At 42.9% G+C, this 15,090-nt stretch overlaps 3 protein-coding genes across 11 annotated transcripts in view; 1 reads left to right on the top strand and 2 right to left on the bottom strand.

The window, feature by feature from the left end:
- Positions 1-201: 201 nt before the first annotated feature.
- On the bottom strand, positions 202-4,810 carry arf3a (ADP-ribosylation factor 3a). 2 transcript variants are annotated; one of them, XM_071476227.1, is made up of 5 exons: positions 4,728-4,810; positions 3,424-3,606; positions 3,206-3,316; positions 2,727-2,851; positions 202-2,618 (listed from the first exon to the last, which is right to left on the bottom strand). In XM_071476227.1, exons 2-5 carry the CDS (start codon positions 3,569-3,571, stop codon positions 2,457-2,459), a joined length of 546 nt encoding a protein of 181 aa, XP_071332328.1. In that variant the 5' UTR covers positions 3,572-3,606; positions 4,728-4,810; the 3' UTR covers positions 202-2,456. The 2 variants fall into 2 exon arrangements, with proteins under 2 accessions (XP_071332328.1, XP_071332329.1); XM_071476228.1 differs by having other exon boundaries at positions 4,563-4,731.
- A 2,570-nt stretch (positions 4,811-7,380) lies between these two features.
- Positions 7,381-15,090, bottom strand: part of wnt10b (wingless-type MMTV integration site family, member 10b) — a 19,869-nt gene continuing 12,159 nt past the window's right edge. For 5 of the 7 annotated variants that reach the window (XM_071476212.1, XM_071476213.1, XM_071476216.1 and 2 more), the window contains 3 exons: positions 9,685-9,947; positions 9,069-9,520; positions 7,381-8,930 (listed from right to left, as the gene is read on the bottom strand). In XM_071476212.1, the coding sequence (XP_071332313.1) occupies positions 8,430-8,930; positions 9,069-9,520; positions 9,685-9,947 (1,216 nt within the window). In that variant the 3' untranslated portion in view covers positions 7,381-8,429. Of the gene's footprint in view, positions 8,931-9,068; positions 9,521-9,684; positions 9,948-10,601; positions 10,815-15,090 lie in introns of those variants that run through there. The other 2 variants (XM_071476214.1, XM_071476218.1) reach the window with 2 other exon arrangements.
- Positions 11,320-15,090, top strand: part of wnt1 (wingless-type MMTV integration site family, member 1) — a 7,841-nt gene continuing 4,070 nt past the window's right edge. The window contains exons 1-2 of one of the 2 annotated variants that reach the window (XM_071476225.1): positions 11,320-13,749; positions 14,111-14,216. In XM_071476225.1, coding sequence (XP_071332326.1) covers positions 14,116-14,216 — 101 coding nt within the window. In that variant the 5' untranslated portion in view covers positions 11,320-13,749; positions 14,111-14,115. Of the gene's footprint in view, positions 14,217-15,090 lie in introns of both variants that reach the window. The other variant, XM_071476224.1, reaches the window with a different exon arrangement.

Below are 15,090 nucleotides of genomic sequence, written 5' to 3'. Positions count from 1 at the left end.
CTTTTATTAGATAAATTATTATTCAAAGTATTTTTATATCTCTTTTGCAACATACGTGGGATTTTAAGACAGGCTGTGATATAAACAAATATACAGACGATAATGATTGTGCTTAATTAAGCACAATCATTAGCTATAAGGTCTTCATTGAGTCAGATCAGAACCTAAGAGTAAAATAGTAAATGATGACAAGGAAAAATTTGTGTTTTTTTTCTTTTATTGACCGATTGATGTAGTGCCAGGAATCATCAAATCATTCAACACCTTTGCACCAGTTTGTGTTGTTTTTATTTCCTCCACTTAATAAATTCATTTTCAGTTGGTTCCTTTTTGAAAACACATTAACAGCTGGAATGTTGTGCAGTCTTGCTTTTGCCAATAGTCACTGAAAGAGGGATGTTTAAACACAACAGTACTGTGAGTGCATCAGTGTTACAGATCATAGGTGAGATACTCGAATGTTGGACATTCCTACATACAAACCTGTTATCAAAGAGAAATTAACCACTGGCAATATAAGGCCACAAAAACAATGTTCACACCAAACTGAACGTAATAGAGGGCACGTCACACACACAAGCTGCTGTCAGTTATACATGTCTGCCAACACACTGAACCCAATATCTACAGGTGTATCAACAACACTTTCAATTTGACCGTGAATACCATGATATACTTTTCTTGTTACATAAACATATATACAGTTGCGCTGACATAGAAAAGCATGCTTTTGCATATTAGAAGGTTGTTCGGTAAACTTTACACTAAATCCATAACATTTATCAGTACAGCATTGTTCCAACCAGCAGCAGTAATTTAGACTAACAAATATAGTCTGAGGAAACAGGCTATTATAATTCACTTTTATTACAGAACTTGTACAGTATTAACATGCCTTATGATGCAGTATTACTACCATCCTCTCTCCTATTGTTTTCAAATTATGGGATTTGTGAACACTCAAAAAGACAACTGTCTGATCTAGTTCGCAAATTAAGAAAAAAAACAACACTAAAATCAACACTTTCCCTTTGATCCAAAATAAATAAATACTCCATCCAAAAATACGAGAAAAAAAAAACAGACATTACATTTCGTACAACAATAATGCATCTAGAGTTATTTTGTGCAACGTGGTACACAGAGATACGGTCAACACAAGAAACACATATAATGTCACGCCAATTAGTTATGACTAAATCAGGATGACAAGCAATGTGAGTTCTTTTGACAGATATAGTGTAGCTGCTTGCACAAACTGACTTAAAAAATAAACATTCAAAACCATGTAAGCTCTCTAATATTGCCAATCACATGCTCTGCTGCATCACCCTGCCAATCACTCACAGGCCAATAGGAGCATTTTTTTCTAAGCCACAGAGCTGGCACAGTGTGCCTGTTCTGTCATCTGTATCAGTTCAGCTATCACACCGCACTGACGCCAGACAAACTGTTTTAACCCTTTCTGAGCCAGGCAAGTCGACTAAGAACAGATCTTTATTTACAGCAGCGGCCTGCAGTAGTTCACAGCTCTTACAAGCCCATTAGCCAGTATTGGGATATCTCCATGCAGACTGGGAAGCAGTAATATACAGTGATATGGAGGCTTCTTTTTTTCACCAGCTGCCTTAGCAGTAAATGCACATTGCAATAAAGGGAGAGAAAAATACGATGCACTTAGAAAATAAAATCAATAAATAAATGTATGAATAAATAAGTACATGTTGACAAAAATATACACTGTTTGAGACTATCCAGTATGTCAGGAGATTTTGTCTTTGAGAAAATAAATAAAAAAGTCTAAATCTGATAAAATCTGAACTAACTTAATTTTTTAATAAAATAAATTAAGCTCTGAAGTGCATAATTTGGTGGTGGTAAAACATCTGCATGGACAGGAAATGACAACTTCACATTTATCTGAGCCTGTATGAGTATAATGTTTTCGGACAATGTGATAGTATTCTGAGTTAATAATAGTATTCCCACTATACTATTATGACATTCTTTATAATTTACATCAAGTATCTGAGAGAAGGTTGTTGCTCTGCCGTCATGAGTCTAGATTCATCACATTTTCTGAACAAATTAAAAGGTGATGGAAGTTAAAGGTCATAGACTGCAAAGAGGGGGAAATAAATATGCCTTCACAGTAACATTATACTATTACATCCCGATATTTATGTATTCAGCTTATAGAACGTAAGTCATTTTGGTCAACTTTGACACCATTGATTTCTAAAAGATTAAAAACGCTCACCGCAGATCCAAACAAATTCAATGAATCAAAATAATAAAATAAAATAAAATAAAAGTATTTTGGGGGGAGAAAGCCATTGAGAGTCACCCCCTGGGTGCTTTTCAGCACTGCCTCTCCGTGTAAACACAATGGATCCACTATAACCACTACCTGGAGCTGGCACCCAGGCTCTTCCCCACTCTGCTGACCGAACCCTTCACTTTTTGTTCTTCAGCTGATTGGCCAGCCAGTCCAGGCCCTCGTAGAGACCGTCACCACTGGTGGCGCAGGTGGCCTGAATGTACCAGTTGCGGTGGCGTAGGGAGTGAAGGCCTAGCTTGTCTGTGATCTCTGCGGCGTTCATGGCATTGGGCAGGTCCTGGACACAATCAAGTGGTAAACAATGTCAATCAGAAGGCTTCAGTAGGTGAAGAAACAGGTGAGAAAGGAGGAAATGTACAGGCAGAGATGCAAGGTAACCCCATACCTGTTTGTTGGCAAAGACGAGAAGAACAGCGTCCCGCAGCTCGTCCTCAGCCAGCATCCTCATCAGTTCCTCCCGAGCCTCGTTCACCCGCTCTCGGTCGTTACTGTCCACCACAAAGATCAAGCCTGTGTGGAGACATGTGAGCATGTGGCAGAGTCTTTTGAAGGCTTGCAAAATAAAACCATCAGCTCTGCTACACCAGAATCAATTCCATCCCACTTTCTAACAATATGCTGACATCATATTGTTAAAAAAAAACAACATATTGCTCAATCAAGCTTTTTTATCGTTGAGGCTTTCAAAATGACTAAGACGATAATAATTTGAAACAGTTGGAGGCTGTATGCTGCATTAGTCAAATGTGCCCTCAGGTGCTGGGGGCGAGTGTGTGCTGCAGGATCTGCCACTGGACTAGAGGCCTTGTTTGCTTCAGCCTGGCCGACTACTGCATCATCTAAAAGGCCGGTGGTCTGGCTCACCCTGGGTGTTCTGAAAGTAGTGCCTCCACAGGGGACGGATCTTGTCCTGACCACCCACGTCCCACACTGTGAAGCTGATGTTCTTGTACTCCACTGTTTCTACGTTGAAACCTGAATAAAAAAGCGTATTAAAATTAAAAGTAGTTACATAAGCTGGATAAACTCAGAGACGGATGTTTTATATAATACTATCAATAATAAATTCTTTCCTCACACACCGATTGTGGGGATGGTGGTGACAATCTCCCCCAGCTTCAGCTTGTAGAGGATGGTGGTTTTCCCAGCAGCGTCCAGCCCCACCATGAGAATCCTCATCTCCTTCTTGCCTATCAGGCTCTTCAACAGGTTCCCAAAGATGTTCCCCATGATGACTGGCAGCTCTCACCTCAACTGCAACAGAACTGACACAAAGACCACTTTCCATACACGGCAACAAAGCAGCCAAAACAAACCACATTTAAAAAGTCAAAACCACAAAAAGAAAAAATAAATCCCATAGCTCACAGTCACAGTAGCTCTTCAAAATCAACTCTCAACATTACCACCTCATTACAGCTGAAAGCCACCTCAGAGGAAAAGCCAGTAAAGGCATACTTCACACCTTGGCAGGCAGCTGACCTGACTTAAAGGCTGTTGCTTGACAGCTCACTGGGGAAACCAGCCGCCATACTGGATCTCTGTTGTGTGGATCAGCTTTCATGTGGTGCAGAGTAACCACCTTTTATTCTGTTTGCTGGCAACTGAATACATACCAGTGTAACAATCAATTCATATTACATTGTATGACACATAACCTTAGCTTGTGAGAATACCCTGTGCGCACCACCTATAGCACATGATGTGGATTGTACTTTTCTGTGCTCCTTCATGGTGTGGGCTCTTTAACAGGCCAACTGCAGTCAACTTGAGCTAGCCTATTTCACCTCAGGTGCATTTGATACTAACAAGGATACTACAAAATTGTGTCCCCATCCTATTGTGCGGTAGATGGAGCATCCATCTTTGTCCGGGTCCCTTCTTTTTTTTTATGATTGACCATCTCAGCGACCGTAAGCCACTGACCGGCTACATATCCATTCATTTATATCAAATACTCAGGCTACAACTGCTAGCATAGCCTGTTACAGCTGCAGTGGCCGTACATCCATGTACATCTGTCATAATGCGAAGGGAAGACGGCAGCTGCTGCAGTCCAAACAGGCGCTGAATGTGAATGAGCCAAATTACGTATTTATAGCTCGATGAAATAATTATTCGAGCGGAGTTAGCTAGTAACAATATTAGCTAATGTCTTCGGTATTCAAGAGAAAAAAAACATTTTCTCCGGGTCAATTTGTGTGCTGTAATCCTCGCTTACAGTCACGACAAGCGCACCAGTCGGCCCGATGTCGTCGATTCACGGCCGTTCATTTACCAAGCAGCGTTACAAGACGTTCAAACAGCGACAGCGACGCTGGGTCACCCTTTCATACTCGTACACATCTTTGAGCATTTTCTGTATTTGCATCTCGTTCACACTTACCCGTCAGCGGCAGGCAGGCGACCAGCTGGATTCAGGCAAAGGACTGGGTGACACTCTCGCGATGAACTCCGCCTGTGACACTGTGTATTCTCGCGAGAGTTGGATTATCAAGAACAGCTCTCACATTTGTCATCCCGGGTGACTTGTTAGAGGCCAGGAGCACTGCTGCAGGGCGACTGTAATTTAATTGTCTCTTTATAAAACGTGAAAATGATTACCTTTAACATCCTCATCAACCTTCTTTGAGACTGAACCTGCTTTAATGACGTTCAAATTCAGTCGACAGCATTTAAGACGTGATTCCCATGCAATATCCTTTTTTTTTTTTTTTTTTTAAACAAACACACCTTGCATGTGTTTATGTGTTATTTGTGTGCTGGGGGCCGAACAACTAAACCAATATGAAATGTGACAGAACGTCTGCAGGCAAACATGTCTGAATAATTAAAACCGGAATCATCTTAATGAATAAGTAAATGGCTGACTGTAATAGGATGCCAAGTGATACTTACTGGCAGCAGCCCCTCTGTGTGTCACAGATAATGAGGTGACAGGAGGCAACAAAACATTGATGGAATCAATATTGTAGCAGGTTACTAACCTTGAGTGGCCTACTGATTTTTTTTTAAAGATATACATTTCAAAATGTGATACTGTACATTTATGTGGTTTTACAGATGACAGGAATTAAGGAAAAACTTCACCTTCTTCTAAGGTGTGGGTTTTTACCCAGCAACCATCAGGAAAACAAGCCAACGTCATTAGATGACACACCCATGACCAGCCCCACAGTCATAGGTGAATCCAACATTTGTCTCCCTCTTCCTCTCTATTGCGTGTCAGTCAGTGGTCCAGTAATAGATGTGTTTATCAATTCAGTGGTGAAGGCAGAGGAATAAAGAGGAGAGCAGATGTTTGCAGCTGCAGACCAGATTATGGGGTGGAGTGCATGGTGGGGGAGCCTGCCGAGTTTGTGTGCACAGGGAGTTTTGAGACGGTTACAGCGGGCTCGGGTGGTGGCAGGAGAGGTGGGGTGGGGAGTTATGACTTAAAGGAGCCTTTCCTCTGAAGTGTCTGCCAGCGTGCACCCCAGCAAACACAATCACAAGTCTTGTTGGTTCTGCTAGCTGAACTAATGAGGGCCTGCGCGTCAAGGGCAGGGGCTTTGATGTTCTGGGTAGCTGGCTCCTTGTGTTTTCTCTCCCGCTCTCCTTCTATGCCTGTCCCACATCAAAAATGAAAGGGGAGTCGAGAAGCAGATGTTTTGAGGCATGTATTTATACAGAGTACACTTTATTCACCCCCTTCTCCATACCCCATTTGTCCTTTGCTTCTGCATCCCTGCTATATGTAGAGCGAGGATCTATCTCTCTATCTTTATATCCAACTAAACGCACTAAATCGCCTTACTTTATACATATAATCATCCTGTCAATCAAAATGGGTAACTTTTATCTCTCCTAACTTCCTCTCTATGCCTCCCTCTCTTTAATTTCAGCCCTGTCTGGTTGTCATTACTCGCGGGTGGGGGGGTGGGGGGTGGGGGGGGGTGGGGGCAGTCAATGCGTTGCTATGCATGTGTCTATGTCTGCAGCGATGAGGGGGAGAATGGGAAAGAGAGAAAAAGAGTGAAGAGAGGGAGAGAAAGCAATCCCAGGCTGTCCACCAACCTCTGTCTCACACATGGGAGAAACAGTGACAGGAAATTCCCTTTTGCAGCAGCTCCAGGGTGAAATGATAAAGGAATAAAGAAATGCAAACCAGAAATCCAGTCCCTTATCATTCCTTACCAGTCACTGTCTCCTCTTTATTCCCGCACTAAATACCAAACAGACAGAACAGTTAATTCAGCCACTGGCACTACCATTCCTCAGGAGTCAAGGGATATTTACCTAAGTTCATACAAACAAGACTTAATTGGTATTAAATCCTATATAGCTGGAGAGGTTCTCCCAGTAGACAGTGCATGGAGACAGTTTGGATCATATCTAGGAATACTGCTATCATAAATTCAGTCAGGTGCTGACATTAGCACTTTGCTAAATCTGCAGTGTAACTAGAATGAGAGTGCAAATCACTCGGGTCACCAGGAGTTCTGACAGCTCATGTGTGCACACCAGCATGTATGTTTTTGATTGTGCATCAGACCAGTATTTCTACATGTAAGTGTCTTTGTACATAAAACCATGCATGTGTTTATGTTTGTGTAGTCTGTCTCCCAGGTAACTGGGACAGAGCGTCCCAGCAGCACGTGGTTCAGCGAGTCCCTTCCTTGGCTATGAACTCTGGACAGATGATCCCCTCAGATGCTCACACAGCAAAGACTGGTATAATCACCCCCACTCTCTGCTCTCTTGATGCTTCTCTCCAGTAATAAAAGTCATACTTTAAGGAAACAATATCCTGCGGCCATAAAAAGTCCTTCTCTCAGCATGGAGTGGCCATAAAAAAGGCTCTCACCTCCCAAATCTGTAGTGCGTAGAGCTTACCCCCCATTTACACAGCAACAGATACACACTGAAACATATACACACCCTTCAGTATCGGTTCAAGACTAAAGCAGGTCCATCTCTCACTTTGACATGTACTACATGTGGGAAGAATCTAAGGAGTGCTCAGACTGATGAAACAGACAAAAGCAAGCACAGAATAATAAGGTCTCAGTCATGATTTCATAGGAAAATGACACACATCACATCACAGTTATACCAAGAGGAAGCATAATTCTGTCATAATATTGACATGAATTCTTGAAAAACAGGACCACTAGTGACCACTCGCATGAAGTAATTACTATTGTTACAAAGGTATACATAAATTTAAATGATTAGTTATTCACTTTACGGGATTGAAGCACTGAATCTGTTTCTCAAACTGATGTCACTTCAACTTTCCAGTCTTTAGTTTTACAAGTATACCAGCTTTGATAAGCTTATAAAAGTCCTGCATGTGCTTTTCTGCCTTCGTGAGAAAGATTTCTATCAAATGTATTGGTCCTTGAAACACTATAGAAAACAGTGCTCTATCTTGTCTTCCTCTATTCGTAAAAACCCTTGTTTAGAAAGATATTCAGACTGACTCCTAAATAAGTATTGTTGCTCTGTCTGAGTCACAGGTGCAAAATACTGTACAGTGACATGTAAGATAAACTGCAATGAGACTTTGTTGTCTGACAGCACTGGTTCACCATCCTGAGCCACTCAGCCAGCACCAGTCTGTCATTAACCAGAACCAAAAAGACAGGTGCCGACACAATAATAATATTAATAATAATACATTTACAAATTTACACGTACACATTCAAATACACAGCTACTGTACAACAGGATGAGTCAGCATGTAGACACTGAAATAGTAATGCTTTTTTGCTGTTGCTCGCCTTTGTTTTATGGGATAGAAAAGATGGGGTATGGGCCGTTTTCATGGCTGAGAGGGCAGCGTCTAAACAGACCATGGCAAGACAAATGACATGAGTCACCTCTTCAATCTCTGACTTGGCATTTGAGAATAACAGCGGCTACAAAGAGAAAATGGATCCCAGATGATGGACCAAAAAAAGGATGGGGGGGAGTAAACAGATTCTCTGGGAGAGTTACACAAAGAGCAAAACAAACACTCAAACAACAGAAGTGGGCGAAGGGACAGGCTTGCCATCTTGAGTCCTGGATGGGTAAAGGCAGCTGGGAGTGGGAGAACTGGAATCTACTTGCACACATTGACCCACTCTGTGAGACGACACTCCTCGCAAAGCACGTAGCAACACCAGTGAAATCGGCAATTGCAGCGCTCGCTGCGTGTCTGTTTCAGGATGTTGTGTCCACGGCCGCAACACAGCGAGCTGCAGCTGTCTGTGCTGTAGCTGGTTTTGTTGCAGATGCGTCCTTGTGTACCTGGAGAGTCTAAAGAGGCATCAGGCTCACAGAAATCAGGAGACTTCTCAAAGTACACCAGCTCTCTGGACATGCTGCGACGACGACCTCCATTGAGTCCTGCTGTATTCCCGCCGGCGCCGTTTCCTGTTCGAGGGTTGAAAACCCCATTGTTCTTGTTCTGGGAGTTGACAAAAATGGCTGACAGGAACTTTTCCTTAAGTAGAGAACCAACAAGTCGGAACTCTGGAGACACATGCCAGCAGGTCTTAAACTGACAGCTCCCTGATGTGCCATGACATTTGCACTTCCTCTTCATGTTGTCAGTCACTGTCTGTATAGAGAAAGGTAAATTATGTAAGCAAAAAAAAAAAACAAAAATGCAGTGATGAGCCTGATGATGACATATGCCATGCTAGACTGCTAGACTTTGAAGAAGACTAAGAGCACAGAAGATAAGCACATTATTCACCTGTCGGCCCACCCGGTTGTTATGTATCCTCATGCGAGCGTGGATATCTCTTGGAGACCCGCTGGAGTCGAGCCAGTCCCTGGAGAAACGTTCCCCAAAGCGGACGTCATGACTGCAGCCCCCCCACTCCCAGGTCTCCTGCATGGAACTCAGCTCATCTGGTAAAGGCTTGAGCAAGGCAGAAGGGTGGGTGGAGCGCAGGTTAGTGGGCAGGTCACCATGGCGACTGTTTAACTCCAAGGATAATGACCGTGTCATGCCGATGCCTACCCCACCCTTCTGCAGGGTCTGCAGCTGCAGCTGTGTGAGTTTCAGCCGGATCTTGTCATCATCTTGGCGACGCTTGGCCTCACAGCCACACCCCCGCAGCTTGCCCATGCTGCAGGCCGAGGCCACAGAGTGAGCCACACCCGCTGCCAATAAGGCCAAGGAGAAGGCGCTCTCACGGAAACCTGGGAGCAGGAGATACATCCAAAGAGTTGAAATTGATAAACAGTGTAGCCCTAAAATTGCCCCGCGTCTATGTACAGAACAAGCTCTACTTTTATACCAACACCTTTCACCCACAAACCCCAGGTCACATTTTGACCATCATTAGCTTGCCTCAGTCTCTCACCCCTGTTGAGGATGGTGTTGTGGTGAGGCAGCTTGCCAAAGGCCTCCAGTGAGGAGCAGTTCCAGCGCTGGTCTCGGAACTGGTGCTGACATTCATGGATGGCCACCTGGATGCCCTGCAGAGCAGAGGCTGTCACATCGGGGCTCCGTACACACATCCGCATCTGACGCTTACTGAGGCCCGCCAGCCTCAGGCACACCGAGTTTGGGGTTAGCACTGGATCTCCTGCCACCTTCAGGCTGAGGATATCATTACACAGCACCCTGCAGGGAGAGAGAGAGAGAGAGAGCGAGAGGGAAGGAAAGAGAATTAGTAGGGGGGGGGGGGGGGTCATCAGAGCTGGTCAGGAGTTCATTATTCAAATCCACAACAGTATGTGGGTGTGGGGAGGTGTTTTGGAAAGTTTAGAAAATGTGAAAAATACAAAACCAAAAAAAATTTATGAAGGATGTGCTCAAAACTATATCTCATCTCCAAGGGATTTGCTGGATACACTGTGCAATAAAAATGTGTTAATCAATTGCACAAGTATTTACTAGTGTTTCTACTGATGTTACTTAAAGTAGGACAAAAAATAATGCTGAACAGATTATCCTGCTGAGCAGTCCCAAAAGCAGAAAATAAATTGCCAAATACATCATAACGAGAAATAACAACTGTAGGATTTACACTGAAGTCTGCATGGCATAGTTCAGACTTGTCAAAGGCTACAAAATTAGTCAAAATTGATTCTAATGTTTCAGTATTACACTAAATCAGTCTGTGAAATCACAGGCAGATGTTTCACTTTTTGCCTGAATATATTAAATATCCGTTTAAATCATACATTACAGTAGCTTCCCTAACTCTTGCCGCATTCCATGTAGCCAGACCCCGCATGTACCATCAGCTCTCCTGGCGCTCTCAAGTGCACTTACGTTAATGCAGGTGACATAAGTGCTGCTGCCAAAATCAGGAACTGGTCCCAACGGAGTTTGTTTGATAGCTCCATTTTGTTAAGCGTCTTTCGCGACGTGACATTAAAACACTCGTAATAAAGTCCCGGATTGAATAAGAATATGAAATAGAAGAGTGGAGTATTATCGATGCACCGCCAAACGACCGAGGAGTGAAGACGGAGAACAGAGGAGCTCGGGGGCGAGAGTAAACGGGAGGGGGGGGGAGGGGGGGGGGGGGGGGGGGGGGAGGAGATGCCTCTACAGGCGACTGTTTGCAAAATATTTGCTAATATGAAAGTCAGATCAACAGCTGATCATTTTATTTGAAAATGTGACCATTCGCCCAAGCGTAAAATGACGTCTCCAAACTTTTACGCACGGGCACCACTTTCCAAAATATGCGCACAACTGTCAATGGGTAATCTAGAGTAATATAAACATATTTAATAAGATATAGAAATATGAATGCATTTATTTTTAGATTTTTGTTGGTGGGTCGGTGGCACAGGCGTCCAGTTTTGGACACTAAGAACAAAGAAATGCTCAGTAAAAATGAAATATGGAAAGTCAAAGAAGATTTTGTGCATAAAGGGGTGAGTTAAATGATGGATGGGGGGAGGGTAGAGCTGCTGGTTCCACTGTACGACAGGGAGGCAGCAGCAGGCAGGCGGCTCCGCTAACAGACCGTCCAACAATACTGTTTTTAGTCATGTGCCCCCTCCCCTTCCTCCCACCTCCACCAGAGCGGCTGTTCTTCATTGTTGTGTTTGAAGCAACTTCACTTTGTCACTCCAAAGTCTTTATTTCGGGGTATAAAATTATATGCATAAATTAGGGGAGTGACCGTTTTTTGTGATTATTTATCACATTATGGCATCACATGCTCCCACAAGAATCTAATTCTGATTAGATTGACACTTATGGATTCATTAAAATGTGTGCAGAATACGAAGCCGCTCTTACGTGACTTTAAGACATTTTATGCATACTGAGTACTAGTATCTCAATCATATATTCAGTGCTCAGTGATGACTGGACCTATAAAACCAGATGCCCAGGCCGCCTGAGCGGACTTGGTTAGTGTGATGTGGCAGCTTAACATCGAATCAATCAGCTAATTGATCTTGGTTATTCAAATTAAGCATAACAAACGCTGCTGAATCAACAGGTAAATCACACAGTTAGTGACATTGCTAATTATCCTACAAATCATAAAAGTTTTCTCGACTGGATCTCAAACAATAACAGACACTGCTGCTGGAAGCAAGAAGGTGCATGTGGGCCACTTTCATAAAATTAAGTTAAAACCCCCCCTCAAACACGGCTCGCATAGTGACACCAATTCATCTAATCTCCTTCCATTCCCTAAGCTGCAGCAATGAAAAGTGCATTAGCATTCTGGCTTGGCGTGTATATCTAAGTGGCTTAAAAAGTGATTTGAAGTTGATTTGTATATAAAAGGCCCCCTTTATCCGGATTGAAACTCTAATCTGCTCGGTGTCGCATGACTGCTCCAGGAAACCCGTTTGAGCACCTTCATATAAGGCTGGAGTATAAACGTAGGATGGCTGTCATTAAAGCCTTTTTTTTTTTTTTTTTTACAAAAGCCCACTTCCTTTTACTGTCATCTGAGGGAGAGAGAGAGCGAGAGAGAGCGAGAGAGAGAGAGCGAAGAAGAAGAGGAGAGAGATTATTCAACCTACAACCGCTGCAGTGACTAATGTGGAACATGCAAATTAGCAGATAAATGTCACATAATGAAACATTCACTCAAGAACCAATGTGGAGAAGTTTGGGGACATTTAAGCTTGCTCCTAGTCTGGGGTTAGATGGAGATGCCGCAAAGTGGCTCAAGCTGTGATTACACTGGGCTACATGTGCGTCGAGGGAGGTCTGCAGGCCAGATGTTTGGAATGGTTTTTCTTACTCGTCCCCCTCTTTTCCTGGTTCATCATACATCAAACTTCTGATTGGAGACCGTATTTAATGTCTCCCGAGTTCGAAAAAACGCTTAAGTAGCCCAGCAGGTAGTGTGAGTTATAGGACGAGTAAGAGCTTATTATTGCTTCTTTCTGCGTTCAAGCTTTGCTGTGCGTGTGCGTGTTGTGCTATAAAGGATGGTGATAATAGTTTTATTTATCGAGCCTCATCGAAGTTACTATCTGATGTTATTGAGAGATTCCCACAGAAGGCACGTTTGGCCAAACTATGATTGATTACACCGGTAGATATGATAATGTAAATATAACTGTATAGCCTTCTTGTAAAAGGATTAGCGTAAAAAGGGAAGGAAATGTACAGAAATGTACTTAGTCAGTGCACATTTTGAGAGCGCGTCTGCAGAAAGGAGGAGGAGATGCGGTTAGGGAGTAGGCTAATCCAACCACCGGGTAAAAAGGGCAGTTTTAGATGGCTCATATTCCGCTGTAACTGTATTGCACCGTGACACCAGCTCTGAGCAGCGACGGAGCACCAAACCGGGCGCACCCACAGCATCTGTACCAACACATCACAGCTCCAGGGTCACTTCAGCTCTCTGCAAGACTGGATGTGGAACTGCACGACCAGTGGGAAAATACTCTCAGCTGCACACATTTTTTTTTTTTTTTTTCACAGGGAATCGATTCTGTGATGGCCGTGAGATTCCACTAGTAGCCTAATATGCGCAACACTGTGGATTGCTCTGTTTTTGTTTTTTTTCTCTTCCTTTCTCCTTTCTGCCCAGTTGTGTTTCCTTATTCATTGTGCGCCCTATGAAGAGCATTAACTATCCCTCCCTCCGATCCTATTGAAAAGGCTCCGAAAAAAAAAAAAAAAAAAAAAAAAAACAGAGGGAGATGAGAGCAGCAAATCCCTTTTTTATTCCCCTCGTAGCGCTCAATAAGAGAAGAATGTGTTGCCTATCAGTCACCGAGGGGATCAAGTCTTCGGGACTGTCCCACGCGTTCAATGCGCCGTGCAGAGCATCACTGAGAGAGACAGAGTGAAGAGGACTGCAGCAGCAGTAGCATCCTGCCTGGACACTTCACATCATTTAGCAACCTGTCTCCACTCAAGATCCATTTAAGTCAATTAAGGGCTGCCTGCTTCTCTCACCTTTCAAGCCCTCTCACCGGACTGTGCCCTGGTGAGTATGTCCACCTTGCAGCGTGCTCATTTTAGAACTTTCAGAATTCAACCTGAGGTAATTGACCGGAAATTAAATGAAGAGTATTATGCAAGCCACCGCAATTACAGGATAACGTGTACTGCCATGTGTATTTGTAATAGTTTTTAGGCTGATTGTTTATTTTAAGTTTTTTTAAAATTATTATCATCATTTTCTTTTTTTTTTGTTTTTATAATATTTGCACATCTGTGCTGGAGTGTTCCTGCAGATGAATAATTGTCGAACATATTTATAACTGGACTACAACTTTGTTTGGACAAAAAAAAAAAAAGAAAGAAAGTTGAAATGTGACATTTTCCTCCTCACATTTGACCTGAAGACACGATGAGGAGTCTGGCGCTGCTGTTAGGGGTGAAAGCCGCTTGCATCCTGCTGGTGTCTTCGCTCTCAGGCACAGGGGCCGTCAACAACAGCGGCCGGTGGTGGTGAGTTCACCAGACGCTCTATGTGATGATGCTTTCATTTCAGTTATCGGCATCCTGCTAGTGAAAACGCCAGTTTAACGCTGGACACCATTCACGTTTTATTGGGCTGCCACAGTCCATGCATGCGTGCTCGAAATAATGTGTTAGTCTTGGCTTCGTTCACAACTTCTGTTCAGCCTTTAAAAAAAAAAAAAAAAAAAAAAAAAGAGCGACCACATGATATTAAAGCTTGTGGGATTTTTATTCAGCTGTCGTTTCCAAATTACTCAACTATAAACTATTTAACTTTTTTTTTTTTTTTTTAATTGAATGTCCCTTGAATGAAATTAGCTGCAGCAGACTATCTATTTAACAATAAACGAATTACATTTGTAATAATTACAGTTTTACCTTTTATTTGCGGTAGATTTAATTGACTCCCTCTCTCTGTCTCTCTGTCATTTGGCCAGTGTGGTTTGAACAAGAGACAGCATTTTTCAGTCCAATGTGGGATAAATTAAATATGGATTTATTTCATATCTGAAAGGAATCCAACGCGAGCTTTTTTATCCGCGGTCGTGTTGATCTAATGCTGTACATTCCTCCGTCTATACAGCGACCTGAAACTAAAGAGAGCCAGTTGCACAATATTTCGTCTCGGGAAACAAAACTAAAATTGGATCTGTATAGTTTTGCGTCAGTGGGATTATTGTCTTGCTTGTTTAAAAATTTATAAACTGTGGGTTGGGTTTGTTGAGGGAATGATTTCACGGAAGTTTTTGTCGTTTTTGCGGTGTCATCAGATGGACAGAATTTGCGCACATGCGTCCGTGCGTTTTCAAATATTTAAAATGTCAGCTGAAATCCAGCAAAAACAACTAGAAACAAAAAAAAA

This window comes from Trachinotus anak, unplaced genomic scaffold (genome assembly GCF_046630095.1).
Source record: "Trachinotus anak isolate AG129_WGS33_773 ecotype Australia unplaced genomic scaffold, CSIRO_AGI_Tana_v1 ptg000004l, whole genome shotgun sequence".
In the NCBI taxonomy this organism is placed as follows: Eukaryota; Metazoa; Chordata; class Actinopteri; order Carangiformes; family Carangidae; genus Trachinotus; species Trachinotus anak.
The sequence above is the reverse complement of the archived record's forward strand: the minus strand, read 5'-3'. Positions and strand labels throughout refer to the sequence as shown.